Genomic DNA, 16,007 nt, shown 5'->3' on the forward strand with positions numbered 1-16,007 from the left:
CGCGTGTGTGTGTGTGAGAGCGAGGGGGAAGGAATGCAGTGGAATCTCCCTTTAGGGCCCAGGGCCAGAGCAGGCCCCTTTTCCTGAGGTAGCTCACAGGCAGGGTACTCATCTTCCTGCATTTTTTTCCCATTATAGTTTTATAGTTTAAGTTACATGTATTTTTAAGAAGGGTTGGCTCAGCCACAGTTGCACACAGTGAAGAAAGGGCATCTAGTTTACCCCAACTCTCTGTAATTCCTATCCCAGGCACAGCAGCATCCCCCCTCCCCAGGTGGCAGAAACACCCTGTCTCTCGTGCTGTCACCCAGGAATCGATTCAAGGCACCAGCCCCAAAGCAGGCCCCAGGTTAAACATTTTAGCACCATGCCAGGAGCAAGGACTCACTGCAGAGCCACTGCAGCTGGAACCCCCTCCTCCATTGCAGCAGGGCAGCACCACTGCACGTGGCACAGCCAAAAAGCATTTGTAGAGACATGCTAGAGGCAGAGTTTATTACACTACGCAGGCTAAGAACCCTGGGCAAGGTCCCACACAGGTAAGAATTGAACCAGCTCTTTATCAAAAAGAAATTAATACTATAGTCAATCCCATTCTCCTTTGGTCATTACAAAGCAAGAAAAAAAATATTAAAAGAAAGATATTTATACAGAGAGAAGCTGAAAACGTTCTGTCCAGCCCTCCCTCCTGCCCCACTCCCAGCACATTCAGCTGCCCAGTCTTCTGGCTGGCTCTCAGGAGCAGCAGAGCATCAAAATCTTCACAAGATGTCAGGTTGTCGGAGTTTTATTATTATTGTCAATAAAAGCAATATTTACCGAGAGCTGCCATTCCTGTTGCTCCCCAGGGAGGGTGGAAGGGCAACACCAGCTCCCCTCCCTCTCTGCCCTCCAAGTACAGGGGATGGCTGTGCGCATGGGGATGTGAGGATGTGCACATGCACACACTTCCTCTCGCCAGGGCACACACGCAGCACGGCTGGCACAGGCCACATGGTCTCTGATCCCTCGTTTGTATGCAGTCTTTTAAAAAAAATATTGTATTATAATAATAATATGAATTTCTCTTTCCATTTGTGTATTCTGGAAAAGTGTCAATCGTCCGTAAGGTCCTGCACAAAGAGGACTTCCGTGTGGCTGAGTCCGGCCTCCTGCAGCGTGGGCGGGTTGGGCCACTCCTCTGTAGGGAGGCAGGGCAGGACACGGCGAGGGAAGTTGGCCTCAATCTGGAACTTCTCAGGGCTCTCTTTCAAGGAGAACAAGAAGTCGTGTATGACCTGGGAAGGAAGCACAGAAATAACTACCAGCTGGGGGAGCAATGAAACAGCTAGACTGCATGCAGGGTATTGCAAAGGGGATGACAGAGAGAGGGGTGACAGAATTTGTACCATCCCTGCATTATAGTTACAAGACAGACATCTTCCTAGCATGCATGAAACGGGCCTTGCCACGGGGTATTTGGTACCATGTACAAGTTTTGCCTTTCCCATACTTCTATTTAATAGGAAGTAACAGAATTCCAAAGCTTTTTGGAACGACGCAAGTTTTTTTTCATTCCCCCACCTCTCCAGCTCTAGTCTCTCTTCTCATGTTGGTGGAACTGAGCGCCAAACCAAAACACACCCTCCTTACCCAAGAACAAATCTGCCTGCTCAGGCTCTAGGCAAAGGTCACTGTTTGGCCAGGCCCAGTAGAGTCAAAGCTTTTCTGAGCCACCTGGACAATCTCCTGTATGTTTTCTACTCCGTTTGGGAAGCCCGTCAGCTCTGCCCCAAGCTCACCGTCAAGGACTGTGTGAAATGGAACCGCCGCTCCACTCTGGAATCGTTGGGCAGCTTGAAAATGATCTTAACGCTCTCTGGGTCATCAGGATGCGGCTCAGGGGGAAGGCATTCCGACTTCCGCTCCTTCTCCTCCTGCAGCGTCTGCAAAGTAGTAAGGGAGTGGGAGTAATGAGAATGCTTATCCCATGCAACACAGCTGCTCCGGAAGACAGGCAAGCCCCAAACAGGACTAGCAACTCCAGTCCGACCGGAAAACTCTACTGCAGGCGCTACTCCTACATGCCACGAGCACCCAACAGAACGTAGCAGCTTCTCTGACGCTGCCGATTCCCTCTCACCTGTCGCCGTCTTTCCTCTGCTAGTTTTTGCTGCTGCACTTCCTCCTCCTTTTTCTTCTTCCTCTCCCGCTCCTCCTTCTTCTTGCGCTCCTTTTCCTGGTCTGCACGCAAGGATGCCAGGTATGCCTCGTCCTGCTGCTGTCTCAGAACCTGGGTTTGATTCCTCTCTTCCCTGCAAAAGGGAGCAGGGAGTGGTCAGGACTAGCAGGGCCAGAAGTTGTTAATACAGGGGAGACTGATGGAAGACCTGAGCATGCAGCTCGAGCACATAAGCCACAAACACGTAGGAGTAGGGACATCAGGTAGCTCCTCAGAGTGCAGAGCACTGCACATTCCTAAAGGGCAGACTGATTCTCTACAACCACTGGCCCTCAGAAACCTTCTTTAAGCTGAAGTTGAAGGGAAACAGCCTGAGCACAAAGACTTCAGTGAAGCTACACCGGGTGAGAAGGCAAATACCACACCACAGGCTGCGTCACAGCACAGGAGATAGGGACCTGCCTGCCTACATATGGTGTATCTGGAGAGAGGAGGGGACTGAGCGGAGCCTGTCTGCGTGCAGGGCATCCCAGAGAGCTGCTCTCGCCGTACCTTTCCAGGCGCTCCGACACCAGGTACGTCTGGTTGGCCTCCATGATGAACGTGAGCTGATTCACGAGGTCGTCAGCCTGGATGAGGCCTTCTAGCCGCCCTACTACTGTCATCCTGCGATCCTTCAGCATGATGACCGCCAGGAAGGGGTACGTGTTCTCTCGCAGAGCCTGGGACACTGGGAGATGGGCACAAACATCACTATAAGCAGCCCTTCCAGAGGGGGCACCAAGGCCAGGAAAATACTATCCCATCACTAAGGGCCTGGAAAAGCATTTTCTACAGCTACAATCTTTCAAGGCAGAAAAAGCCTCAGGCTCCATGCCGTTAGACTAAAGCCTATACATTTGCAATAAAGTGGCTTGGAGCATAACAACTGAGGGAAAATAAATCTTCAAATAACTAGAGTTTCTCTAATTAAAGTGGGAAGTAGATTGTTTTGAATATCCATTCAGAACAGGACAAAACAGGTCTTAATGTTTGACTGGCAAAGAGAAACATGGGCTAAATGCTTGAAAGCACTTGCTGACGTTAAGAATGGCTGGACACTGGAATATGCTGTCACAGGGAAGACAGCAGAATCCCCACGCTGGGCACTTCAGAATAGTTCGACTGTCTTAAGACAGGGAATGGAGCAGATCAGGGGCTTTTAAGTTATTGTTCATTAATGACTAACGGTGTGCAAAGCCTCCCTGTAGCCAACTGCCTCCTTAACACACACACACACACACACACCCCATGTCATAGAGCTCAGAACTGTCATCACCAGTGGAGCCTTCCAAACCAAATCTGAGCATCCTGCAGACTAGATGAAAGGCCAAGATCTCTTCTAGCCCAGTTCTCCAAGCCATGACTCTGAAGTTTTGCAGCAATTTCAAACAGCAGTAAAAATGTGTTTTTTAGAAAGCCACTCTGTCAATAGGTCAATAGTTGGCAGCTGAACTATGAAGCCAGAAACGATCCAAATTTAATACAAGAACTACAAACCTCTGTTCCCATAAGCAGGAATGGTCAAAAGCAGCACAGAACTGTGGAGAATCTCCACTTGTAGCAAAACCCTACTGTAAACATTGTAAGGCCAGGTCTTCCAAGAGGTGGGTGAAGGGTAAAGATGACTGAGGAGGGAAGAATGCACCTAAAAAAGTCACTTCTAACCTTAGGCATAATATAAACCACTGTTAAAGGCACTGCTACTTACATATTTTCTGCACTCAATTTAGTTCTTGGTACACACCCACCAGCTCCCATTAAAATACACTGTAATTACCCTGAATGTCTGCAAACAGTAATCACGTAGCAGTGCTCAGAAATGCATGGAACAGTTAAGATTAAGAGCATGGATATTTTCCGACGATCCAAAACAGGCCCTCTGAGATACCACACAAACCCCAGATAGTTTCCCTAGCAATCCTTTGTGTGCTTTGACAGAGCCAAAGTATTCAAAACATGTCAATTCATCAAGAAGCATTTGGCCTGTTCCAGAGACAGAAATCAAGGCAATCAAGTAAAGTCCAGGTGGGACACTCACCTCTGTAGCCCTCTGGTTTATTGGTTGAGCAAGCCCAGAAGAGCATCCTAGTGTTTATGAGGGTGATCACCTCAGGTATGCACAGCGTATTGCTACAGGATAAGAGACACTGTGAATGAAACTGCATTTAAAACGAAATGGTAGCTGCAACTACTTGGAAAGCTCTTCTCAAACCTACCGGCAGAATTCATCAGTATCTTGGTGGTCATCTCCATGAAGATAAACCAACAGGAAGCGCAGCTCCCGCTTAGCATCGTTCAGTGCCTTGGGCATAAGAGCAGAGAAGGTCAAGTTGTGAGGTCTTCAGGCAGTGGCACACAAGCCTCGCACAAAGCAGCTCAGTGGCGTTTGCCCAGCACACTACTCTGCCAACAGTGCTGTTTTAATGAGGTGGCAATGGAGGACAAGCCTACCAGACCTCCAGACTAAACCCTCACCTTCAACAATGACCTTCAATACTCCTTTCAGACCGTGGCTTTGGAGAATGCTGAATTCTGATCAAAAGCAGGTACACCTCCACACACTGGACCCTGCAACCCTCCACCACAGTCAGCTGGCAGCATGAGCCCTCCTTGCTCCTTCAGACTCGCAGCAGGGAAGCCTTAAGTTGCTACTCTACCCTATACAGGATGCAGTCTTCAGAAAAATGAAGAAAACAACTCGGTGCTACAGGCCTGGACAAAACTTTTTTTTTTTTTTCCTCCTTCCCCTTCATCTAAAATCTCTGGATTCCACCCACCCAAGAACATATCTTAACAAGACTGCAAAATGTGTACAATAGGCTCCCTGTTTAACTGGCACTGCGTTTTGGTAGCCTAATCATTCCGTGGTGATTCAAGTCTAGATTCCAGGCAAGACAGTCGTGGAGGTGGCAAGAACTGTGGAGCACAGAACAGCTACAGACTCCACATTCTTCTGTGGCATTTGAGGAGTTGTGCCGACCCAGCTGCCTGCCAGGCTGCACTGCAAGAGGCCCTTCTCTTGGCTAGGCTGAAAGAAGCTGCAAAAGAGGCAGTACCTATTGGGATGTCCCTCTTTTACAGAAAACATCATTAACCAGATCTAGCATATGGGGTCCTCACCTCCCTTAACTTTCTCAGTGACTCCCACTTTAAATTTTGAGGTCCTGGGCCAAATTGTGGAGCTGCTTTACAATACCAGCCCAGGCAGTCAATTCAGAGTTGGTGAACAGAAGGACAGACTTTGGCACACCATGTCAGCTTATAAAAACAAAGGCAAGATTACACAGAATAGCTGCTGGCTACAGAGCCACACAGACGGTTGAGGAACAGTCAGAGCAGTTTTGCTTTCCAACTTTGTAGGCTTGGCATAGCACCAAGCCTGGCAGAGACACTGGTTTTCAAATACACTTGTTCACTAGATCTCCATTACCCTGTTAGAGGGTTGGGAGACAAAGACTGGGTTTTCCGATGAAAAGTGGTTTTGCCATGTAGGCCCTGATACCATTTGGCAGAATTCCCACTCTCCATCTCGTCAATATCTATGCACCAACATGTGACACTGACCTGGCTGTAAGTTCCCTGGTAGAAGACAGGGTGTATCCTCCCATATTTTTCCTCAAACATATGAATAAACGAAATAATGTCACCCACTGGGTCAGTGACCCGACTACGAGGATCGGGGCGTATAAAACGCAGAGCAAACCTAGGAAGGAAGCAAAGGACACTGGAAATTCTGCTTACTATACTTTCTGAAGAACATTGTTTTCTTTTCTGTAAACAGTCACTGGCATTTACATGGAGAAGAAAAAAAGTCAACGCTGAGTCTCTTGAACTTCCGTAATTACAACCTAAACTGCCCCCTGCTCCAAACTGATACTGCCGCTAGAGAAAACCAGTCACATATCTCATGTCAGACCTCAACAAATACCTGCCATTCTCTGAATACAACTGTGTGATTAACGGTTTAACCTTCTGAGGCACTAAGCACAGGCCACACCAACAATGAGGTTTGAAGAAATTCGTCAAAGACTGGCTGTTAAAAGTCAGGGTTCTGTTCAGATTAACTTTGACAACTGCATTGCTTCTTTCAGACGATTCTAGCGTGTAAAGAGCAGCAGGATAAGGATTCTACTTTAGGAATCAAAAGTGAAAATAAAAAGTTGTTCTTGTATTACTGAAAAACTATCACTGTAAGGGAGGTATCAGCCTTGGTTTGATTTTAGTTAAGCACAAAAATGTTTATACTGAACTTTGGAAAAGTCTTTAGGGAGGAGAAAAAAAACACTGACAACAGAACTGCCAAGACAATACAGATGGCAGGACTGCTGGAGACTTACACCTTTCAACTTTCCCTTTTCTCCCTATGAATTATGTAAGGGGGCAAGGCAAACTAGCCCTTCTGGGCAATCAAGGTGGAAGATGCAAAAGACATCAAAAAGAGGAAAAAAGAGATGTATTTACAGTTTAAGTTTTACCAAGTAAAATACTAAACATTTTTCTTATTTTTTTGGCCTTATCTTGTCTATGCTAAAGCAAGGACTAAAACAAGTTAACACAACACCTAGCCCAATAACACAAGATTCTGAGCAAGTTATGTGTTTCTCTGAGAATATTCATAAAATTCATACTGCTTCTGTAGCCCCTTTGTCTGGCATTCACAAACCGTAAAGCCACATTGCTTTAGAATTCCAGTTATTCATATTTACAATATTTACAGAGCCATAATAGACTTTTCTTTGCATTAAGGTTCACCTCTTACTAAAGAGTACAGGAACTTCACAAGGCAACACAAAGCCATGAGAGCATATGTAAGGAAAAACAGATGTCATTAGACTCAGAGAGATGCAAGTGACAGAAGTACAGTAAACTCTAAGCTAGATTGTGCCTTCATGCAATCAGTACAAAAGGGACAGCACACAGGCAAAGGATACTTACCTAAATATATCAAGTAACGTGTAATAGGTAAATCGGAATGGAAGCATTATCAAGTAGTAACCCCATCCTAATAGACCCTGCAATTATGAACAAAGAATTAGAACAGTTTCTACTCCAGAAATAAGCCTGTTAAAACAAGTGCGTTCACCAGTGAACACACACGTAAGAGCAATCAGTCCTCTAGCCCACCATCACAAAGAGCCTTCAGCAACGTTTCATGACTTTGGACAGGCCTAATCAAATTAAAGAGACTGATGTTGTTGACTCCAAGATTTCAACAGAACATTTTTGAGAACTGGTGGCAACTTTAAAGAGCAATGGTTTTGTTCTCTGCTTTGATCTGTACAATGGAATTAATAGCCCTGAGTCTTACAGAGACTTGTGAAAATTTGTTTGTGAACTGTTAATGCAAGTAGTTTATTCTGTACTGAAGTTAACATACATTATTCTGCCATAAAAAATGACAGCTTTGCAATAAGGAGGGGACAGTCCTTTTTACAGATGAAGGGATTAACAACTCACTACAGTGCAGCAAAAATACGTACAACAACAACAAAATTCTTAGATTATGAATGCCCAAGGGAGAAAATATCTGAAGTAGTAAGAGGCTGAAGGAACAGTCCTACATTTTGTTTTCGGGAGGATAAAAACATTTAAAAAGAAGATAACAGCTTATAAAGGAAGCAGCTCCTTTCCTTGCTGGTAGATTTTGTTGTTCACAGAAATCATCCAAGGAACACAACAAAATCCACTGTAAGATAACTTGCCCTTGGCTGCGGCCTTGAGACAACATAGCTGTAGATCCTGTGGTCGGCTGTATTGACTTGCAACGGCCGAGATGGAGGGGGATTGAAGACGCTCGGGACACCCTCTTGTTCGTTCAGTCGGTCCTGTACAGCTGCCTATGATGCAAGAAAGCAAAGGAGCAATTTCAGACACTGAAGGATGGCAAAAAAAACTCTTTGCTGTGTTTCAACAGTAGATATTAACGTCTCACAGTGCCAAAGCTCTAGATAAACACAGCTCATTACACCTCGCGGAAACATAAACACCCATTTCCATATTGAAAAAATCTTTTTCAAGGCCCTCTGCACATATACATCATGAGAACTTGACTACTGTGTCAACCAAGCTACTGTGTCAACCAACCAACCAGCCTTAAATTCTTCCCTCCCCCACCCCCTAGTTTAATTAAGGTATTTGGCAACAGCCAAAAACCTCATTTTTAAACAATACCTCTATGTTCCAGTTGTGCTGCTCCAACGTGTGACGACATTGGTCCATGGATTCTATGCCAGTCAAGTCCTAAAGAAGGAGATAAGAATGAGTGCCAGAGAAGTGCTACATTCTTACAGCTCCTTGCAGCACTTGAGCACAGAGAGGAGTTACTGCAATACAGTGTTTAGAAAGAAGCTCTGCTTAAGCTGTCTGCTCTTAGTTCAGAGCAGAACAGCTGGAGCTACTTTACCTGAGCCGACCCAAAAAACACACAGAGAAATGGCTGAATTCAAACAGACCTCTGCACTCTAGCAATCTTCAGTGCGAGGTCTGCAACTAGAATTGTGTTTAGATCAGTCAAGGCAACCATCCACGTGATACCACCTATGATTTCATTCACTGCAAGTAAGAACAGAGATTAAAAACAAAAGCAGCCAAGCACTGCTCAAGGTAGAGCCTTCCAGGTTCACAGAATATGCTGTAGCAAGAAGTCCAATCTAAACCAGGCAGCACCTTCAACAGGAAACATAACCCAAACCCACTCATAGACCTCAGAGTCTCCATGCTCTCAAATAAACATTTGGGATGGCAAATTTAACCCTCTACCACCAGAACTTCCGCACAAGAGAGAACATCAGACAGTATTTGTTATTTTGAGATGCCAAGTCAGCATCTCTTAAATGGAGACAAATCTTTGCCGACAGGAACATTCCTGTCACTGTGCCAAAGAAATACATCTCTCAGCACCGCTCGTTGTCCGATCTTTCAGCAGACGTTTCAGGATTGCATATTGCATCCACCACCACAAAGCCTAAGCGCACACTTTTATGGGAAAGAATAAAGCCACAAATGGGCTGCTGCTAGCCTTTTAGCAGCAGACATTTGAACCAGCCAGGGAAACTTATGTTCATCACAGGTGACACCATTAACAACACTAGCAACTTTGAAGGAAGCAGAACAAATGCTAGGCCTACTTTTATTTTGAAATACAAAGGAGTAAAATGAGAGTTTTTTTTTCCCCCTGCAATGAAAAACAGAAAGCCAAGAAAACAGCTGCATTTTCAGAAATGACTTAGCCTGGATAAAAGGTGGCAGAAGGTATGATAGGATCATTTGTCACATGCAATACAACTGATTCAATGAAACAATACGCCCATGATTTGCTGCCAAAATGATCCAAGAACCCTGCCAAAATATGCCAATTTATTCAGCAAGGTCATTTGTGACAAGGCAACTCCAGAGACAAGGCTTCTTGTTCTGACTTCATGGATTTCTCTCAAGACAGCTGCTAGGTCACAAATCTGTCCCTAGCTATGTGCTTTGTTGATAGAAGAGGAGGGTTCATCTCCCTCAGCTGCTCAGGGCCCGGAACTGCAAAATTTAAGTAGATGTATTCCTTGAGTCACACATGCACATGCCAGGGGGTTGCTATACATGAAGCCTGCTGCACTGCAGCTCTTATGTTAACTAACCTGCCCCAGAGCCTTGCCTGGTCTGCTGTCACTTCCACAGGCTCTTGTGCACAGGACTTGAAGCTCGGAGCCTTGCAGGAGCTCAGTGCAGAACTGAGCAAAGTTCAAAGCTCAGTGCAAAGGTTCCTGGGAACCTTTGCTCCCTGCACCTGCCACCCGACACAGCGCCGCTTTTCTGAGGGGACAGTTCATAATAAACACAGCACTAACTTGATATAAAGCCTTTTGGGCAGCCTAAATTACATCTTTTGCTTCAGTCCTTGTTAGCACTCCCATTCCATTTTGTCTGCCACCCCCACCCCAATTTCTTGCCTCATTTAAAAGATTGTCAGCCTGTCCTGACAAGTTTTGTCTGGCCATTTCAGGACACACCAAATCGGGATTTTAATTTCTGTACTGGACAAGGATGGTGCACCTAAGTCACTCCCACCACCCCAAATGTTCCCATGCTATTTCCACTCCCAAGTCACACCATGGACAGACACCTTATTCAAAATCTCAAGTGAAGATTCTGCTACTTTTAAGCTCTTCTTGTTTATTTCTTCCTTACAAAGTCTCTTCAAATTTCTACCCTCTCCCCAATCTACCAGCAGAAAACATCTTTGCTGTACTTTCAACACTACCTGTTGGGCAAGAATCATTGAGTCAATCTGCAGCACAGAACTGGACTCTTTAAAGCATTACTGAGGTTAATGCAGTGACTGTCACCATTTAATACACAGATCCAGTTTCTGCCCAATGAGGCATAAGTATTTATTTTTTTAAAAAAAAAGCAAGCCCGCAGCACATATTGCACTGGAACACTACTTCAAATGAATTACACAGAAGACATGAAGCTTACTGAACTTAGGTTTCGCTGCCAGAACACTTTCGCTTATCAGCAGTTTCATTATTAGCATTTTAGCTTATGCATCTTACAAGGTTCACTTCACTGCGAAAAGTTCCATTTTTGTAGTCTGATTTTTTTTTGAACCCCAAACTCCTATGAAAAACCCTTAATTGTCCTCCTGAAAAAAAATTAAAAGGCATCTGTGATTTAATCATGGAGGCTTACATCTTTGAAATTCATGCACTGTAAGTCTTCTGACTACTGTTTCTCAGCACCCCATAAATTCTGTTGGTGTCTGCAACAATTCCGAAGCTCATTCACACCTTTGCCTCTAAAGATAAGAATTATTGCTAGGCACTATTAACAGGGCTTTGTGACTGAACGCTCTCTCCTTTTTAAATTATGCAAAATGCAGTAGCAATTTTAGGTCAGAAAGCAGCTGAAGTAACAGTGCTATGTAACTATCAACAAGCAAATACTGCGGAGATTCAGTGCTCATTAAAAGCAAGCCCATCTCATAGACATGGACTACACACTGGCCAACTTCACTGCTTTGACTGTCATTACACAGTGACAGGTACAGTTTTCATCAGATCTCACACACTTCTACAGTGGCACTTTTCAGCACAGTTAAATTTACACTTTCCTTAGCACTGATACAGTTGCTCCCGACAAGAGTAATAAAGCCACCCAGATAGAAACACTACAGTTCCCAGATGGTCTGAGACATTTTGCAAATAACTTGCAGTCAATATAAGGAGCAGCTTGAAGACAGTTCAACTGTCAGTTTAAATGATGCTTCCTGGTAAACACTGATACTGTTCATTATCACTCAAAAACCGCTTTACATCATTATCTCTGCACCTTCAGTTACTACTTCACCTTAGCCACAGAAAGGTTAGAAAATTGAAGGAACATATCATTCCCACCTTCCAAACTGCAGCATTTCTTGGGAATCTTGGGACCATTCTACCAACTGCATTATTCAAACACAAGATAAATGACTATATTCCTAACTCCCTTTAAGGTTAATGGAATGAACAACATCTTCAACCTGATCACTAACTACCAGCTTCCTGCTCTCTGTCAGTCACTAGTTACACACCTCCGAGCACATCTTGCACTGATTCAGTAAATAAAAAGACAAAGCTTATTGTACAGAAAAAATAAAACTAATTCCAGTGAACTAGCATGCTCTAAAATGTAAGCCTCAAAATAAATGTGGTTCTAAACTGAACACAATGGATAACAATCTTCAGAAAATAATATTAAGCACACGAGGCAGAAATACTCAGCATTGCCTTCTCTAAATACCATTCTTACAAAGTGAAGCCTCTTCCCAAAACATATTGGAACTAGTTTTAAAATTCATTTTATTGCTCACCTTTGCAACATTGCTTAGAATGCTGAAGGCTTCTTAATATTGAAGTAGTGAAAAGTGCAATTTCCCATTTTAAAGGCCAAAGACACACCCTTGAGTGGGCAAAGTTTGTAGACTGGACTTACACAAGTGCTCCCTCCCCAGATATGAGCATATGTTGAAACACAGCATAAAAGATGCAAATCCACACAATTACAACTGCCACTGTTCTTAATTCCAAGCCCACTGCCAAATACCAGAGAATCATGTTTCCAAGGGTAAAGAACATCTGACTTCTGGAAGGGAAGGTGTGTGCAAACAAAAACCCCCACACTTTACCATCAGAGTTTCTCTTAGAGTGTTACAGCAATGCGTTTTGATCGATCCGCAAAGCGCTACACAGAAAAGCTGCTTGGAGTGTCCTATTTCTTCCAACCTCTTTCAAATAGAGACGTTTTCTGCCTTGAGCATTCTGCTTCTTTTCAAGATGAATGAGAAATGGTATGAGAAGTGCTAACTTCCCCCCCCTTGCAAACAACCCTGCATTGCTTTAGATTAGCATACCCTAACTACGGTAGATACCATCCCAAATATAACGGGCACAGATCAATAATGAGATCATTCAAAAGCCTCTTTGCTCTTTCTTCTGTCTCTCACACGGAATCACATCTCCACAGCTTCAAGCTATTTGCATCCAGTTTCTCCCCACAAATGCCTGGCAGCCAAACCTTGACAGATGAAAAATTCAAATGCTTCTACTCATTTATATTAGACAATGCCTCGGCAGTAAATGGGAGGTTGAAAGTATGCAGGAGTGCTTTTTGTTGCTTTTATTCCATATTTATCCCAATTATCTCTCCATATTGGTATGTCACACACCCCACATTAACCACCAGCGTGGTAGGTAACAGTCCTATGTCAGCCTGTTGTGAAGCAAAAGAGCTACCACATTTAGAGTTTTGCTAGCGGAGCTGTTTATGTGAGCACTCCCAAACACATCAAGAAAAGACCAACAGGATTAATGCTCAGCATGTATTTAAACTGCACAGTAGCTTACCTAGCTTGGGCCAGGAACAGGACAACAGCTGTTTATACCTCTACCTGAGAGGCAGCCATTTCCAGCAGAGGTAGAATAAACATTCAAGATGATGATGATGGTATCTTCAACCAGAATAGATATTTGCTGGGTGAATGCCAATCTACAGCTCTAGCTCCATCTTTTTCCGCTTCATTCTCTATTTAACTGAAATGCTACTGAGGATTTTTTGCTACTGTTTCTCTCACCTTAGTTATCTATACTTTTCCTTCTTTCTTAATCTATTTTCCTGCATTATTTACATTTTAGTGGTATGCCTTCTGTGCAAATTATGCTTTAAAATTGCAGAATAATGCAGAAATTTATTATCATTACATACTGCAATGAAAGCAGAAAACAACCCTCAAAAACATGCAAAAAGTGTCCCCTGTGAGAAGGGTGCGAATCCATGAAACCTTTGCAATTTCCTAACTGTAAGCATGCTCTGCAACAGCAGCAATGTACAAATCTAGCAAGATATAAGCCTTCTCCAAACACCACAGGCTATTCAAAAGAATCCAGAGTTGCTCAGATAGAAGGGTTTTTGTTTCCCTAGCTAGGTGAACTGATTTACTTGCCTGTTCCAGTGCAGCAAGCAGAAGCACGTGCCCAAGCACCTTCCAGAGCGCTGTAAAGGTAACACAGGAGGTGGACGCCACCAATGAGGTCTCTCCATAGCACAGCCTCAGTGAAAAGCTAGTTCCTGGCTATTCTAGGCTATACATGAATGAGGGATTCCTGGTATTGAGGCCTTTGACATCACATCTTTCATACCAGGCTCTGCTCAGCTGCAAAACTTCTTCCTTTCTTTAAAGAGCTTCTCCCTCATCCCCCTCCTTCCATTTCAAAACAGAGCTCACAAGAAAACTGGACCAAAGCACATATCTCCCCTTCTGAATCCTTCTCCGCTCCAAAGCTTTCAGCACCTTAGACTGCTACTCACAGCAGCACCAGGTAGTGAGGAAATGGACACAATTCCGTACAGTTCCACTGCTGCCCACAGGGCTTTGAAAATAGCAGCTGTGAACCTGATGAGTGCAGCTGGCCCTATCTGTCCAGACAGGGCAGATGATCAAGTATTGTGACACCCCACGCTGAAGAACACAGGCCTCAAGGTTGATTTTTGCATGTATATTAACCACACTAAGTGGCACAAGTCAGTCTCTCAAACCTCACACACTTCCCAGGGAAACAGTGGCACCTGGAAAATAATTGCTAGTGCTCTTCATGAACATTTCACTGTAAATTAAGGCTGCCCAATCAGCTTAAATTGCAGTATGGGTTCCGATGCCGTACCAGCAAAAGGTTAACCACACAGAAACACTGTAGCACTCGTTACTTCAGGAGGTTGTGGAATCTCCTTGTTCAGAGGTGTCAAACGCAAAGACTAGGCAAATAGGTATCTGGAATGACCAGGAATACCTGCTCCTATCTCAGCAGCAGGAAGCAGCACTAGATGCTCCTGACATCCTTTAAAGCTCTATAACTCTATAGTTAAGTTGTACTGTAGAAAGGACACAAGGCAGGGGGCAGGAAAAAAAAAAAAAAAAAAAAAAAAAAAGCAGACCACATGCCTCACATGAGCATGAGAGAATAAAATTAGACAAAACACTCTTGAAAGAGATACATTTGTTGGAGGCAAAAAAAAAAAAAAAAAAATCAAGAAACTTCATGCAATGTCCTGCAATCTGGAAACAAACACAGAACACCTGACTGCAGTTTTCATATGTCAGCAACAGTTTTAATTACCTTCTACTCAGCAGCTCAAAGTATTTCAACCCTGACTGTAACACAGTATTCCCTCTATCAAAAAAAAAACAAAAAAAAAAAAAAACAAAAAAACCCACCTTTTTAAAAAATTATTTGGCTGCTGCACAGGCCCATGGACTTGGCAAAACACAGCTTAAGTCACCCAGCCTGTGTTATGCAGCAGACAGTGAGATTAGGTCATCCCAAGCTCCACTGGCCTTCCCCCAATAGCTATTACCCAACCCCAAGCGTCAGGAACAGTTTAGTGAGAAACTGCTTTCTACAGACACCCCCGGTCGCTCTGCTCGCACACCAAGCAGGGCTTCCCATTAACAGCAACAGGGGATTTTTATTTATTTATTTATTTTTACAGACTAACTACAATGGCTGGAACAGACCGAGAAGTTTCCCCCCTGCGGAGGGGATGGGGCTTATTCACCAGGAACTTCCTGCCTGCCGAGCTAGCCATGAGAGGCTCCAATCCTAGTGGAGCGCCAGGAGCAGGGCCCGGGTGACTGCCGCGGAGCGGCCACCACAGAGCCCCGCTCCGCATGGGGCCCAATGCGGCTCTCCACGTCCCCCCACCGCTGCCGCGGCCCGGGACACCAGCCCAGCCTAGCCGCTGCCCGCGGTGCTCCCCGCGCCGCACCTGGAACTGCAGCAGCTTCTCGGTCTGCTCCGCCGTCAGCTCCCGCTCCTCAGGCGCCGCCATTTTCCTGCCGCCTCTGACCCGCCGCTCCGTCACTCTCCGGAACTGACGTCGCCAGCGGCACTTCCGCTCAGGGCACGCGCGCGTACGCAGACCGGCAACCCAACAGCTGCTTCTCGGCCGCAGTCGGAAATACTCGCCGTCTTCCGGAGATGGCCGAAATGCTCTCGGAGTTCTCCGGAAATGCCCGAACGCCCTCCGAGACGCTCGCAGGCCCAAGCTGCTCGAGGCTCTCGATTGGCGCACGGAGAGTTCCGAATTGTGCCGAAACCTGCTCGGGCATGTCCGGAGATGGCTGACGGCGAGGGCCGCTGAGGGCCGCCTCTGTGGCCGTGCGGGCCGCGCTCGCCCGTGGCTGGCGAGAAACGTGTCGGAGCTTGTAGATTCTGTAGCTCACGGGGCGCCGCGTCGCGGGCCCCTCTGCCCCCGGGGGTGGCTCTGTGCAATCACCTGCACT

The 16,007-nt window shown here is 45.2% G+C and overlaps 1 protein-coding gene across 1 annotated transcript; it reads right to left on the minus strand.

The window, feature by feature from the left end:
- Positions 1-478: 478 nt before the first annotated feature.
- On the minus strand, positions 479-15,612 carry FAF2 (Fas associated factor family member 2). The gene is made up of 11 exons (XM_010215500.2): positions 15,491-15,612; positions 8,375-8,443; positions 7,906-8,040; positions 7,139-7,215; positions 5,768-5,906; positions 4,420-4,505; positions 4,242-4,333; positions 2,714-2,891; positions 2,123-2,294; positions 1,782-1,925; positions 479-1,277 (listed from the first exon to the last, which is right to left on the minus strand). Exons 1-11 carry the CDS (start codon positions 15,551-15,553, stop codon positions 1,095-1,097), a joined length of 1,338 nt encoding a protein of 445 aa, XP_010213802.1. The 5' UTR covers positions 15,554-15,612; the 3' UTR covers positions 479-1,094.
- Positions 15,613-16,007: the final 395 nt, after the last annotated feature.

This window comes from Tinamus guttatus, unplaced genomic scaffold (genome assembly GCF_059628265.1).
Source record: "Tinamus guttatus ecotype Peru unplaced genomic scaffold, ASM5962826v1 Tinamus_guttatus_pri_ptg000155l, whole genome shotgun sequence".
NCBI classification, from domain to species: domain Eukaryota; kingdom Metazoa; phylum Chordata; class Aves; order Tinamiformes; family Tinamidae; genus Tinamus; species Tinamus guttatus.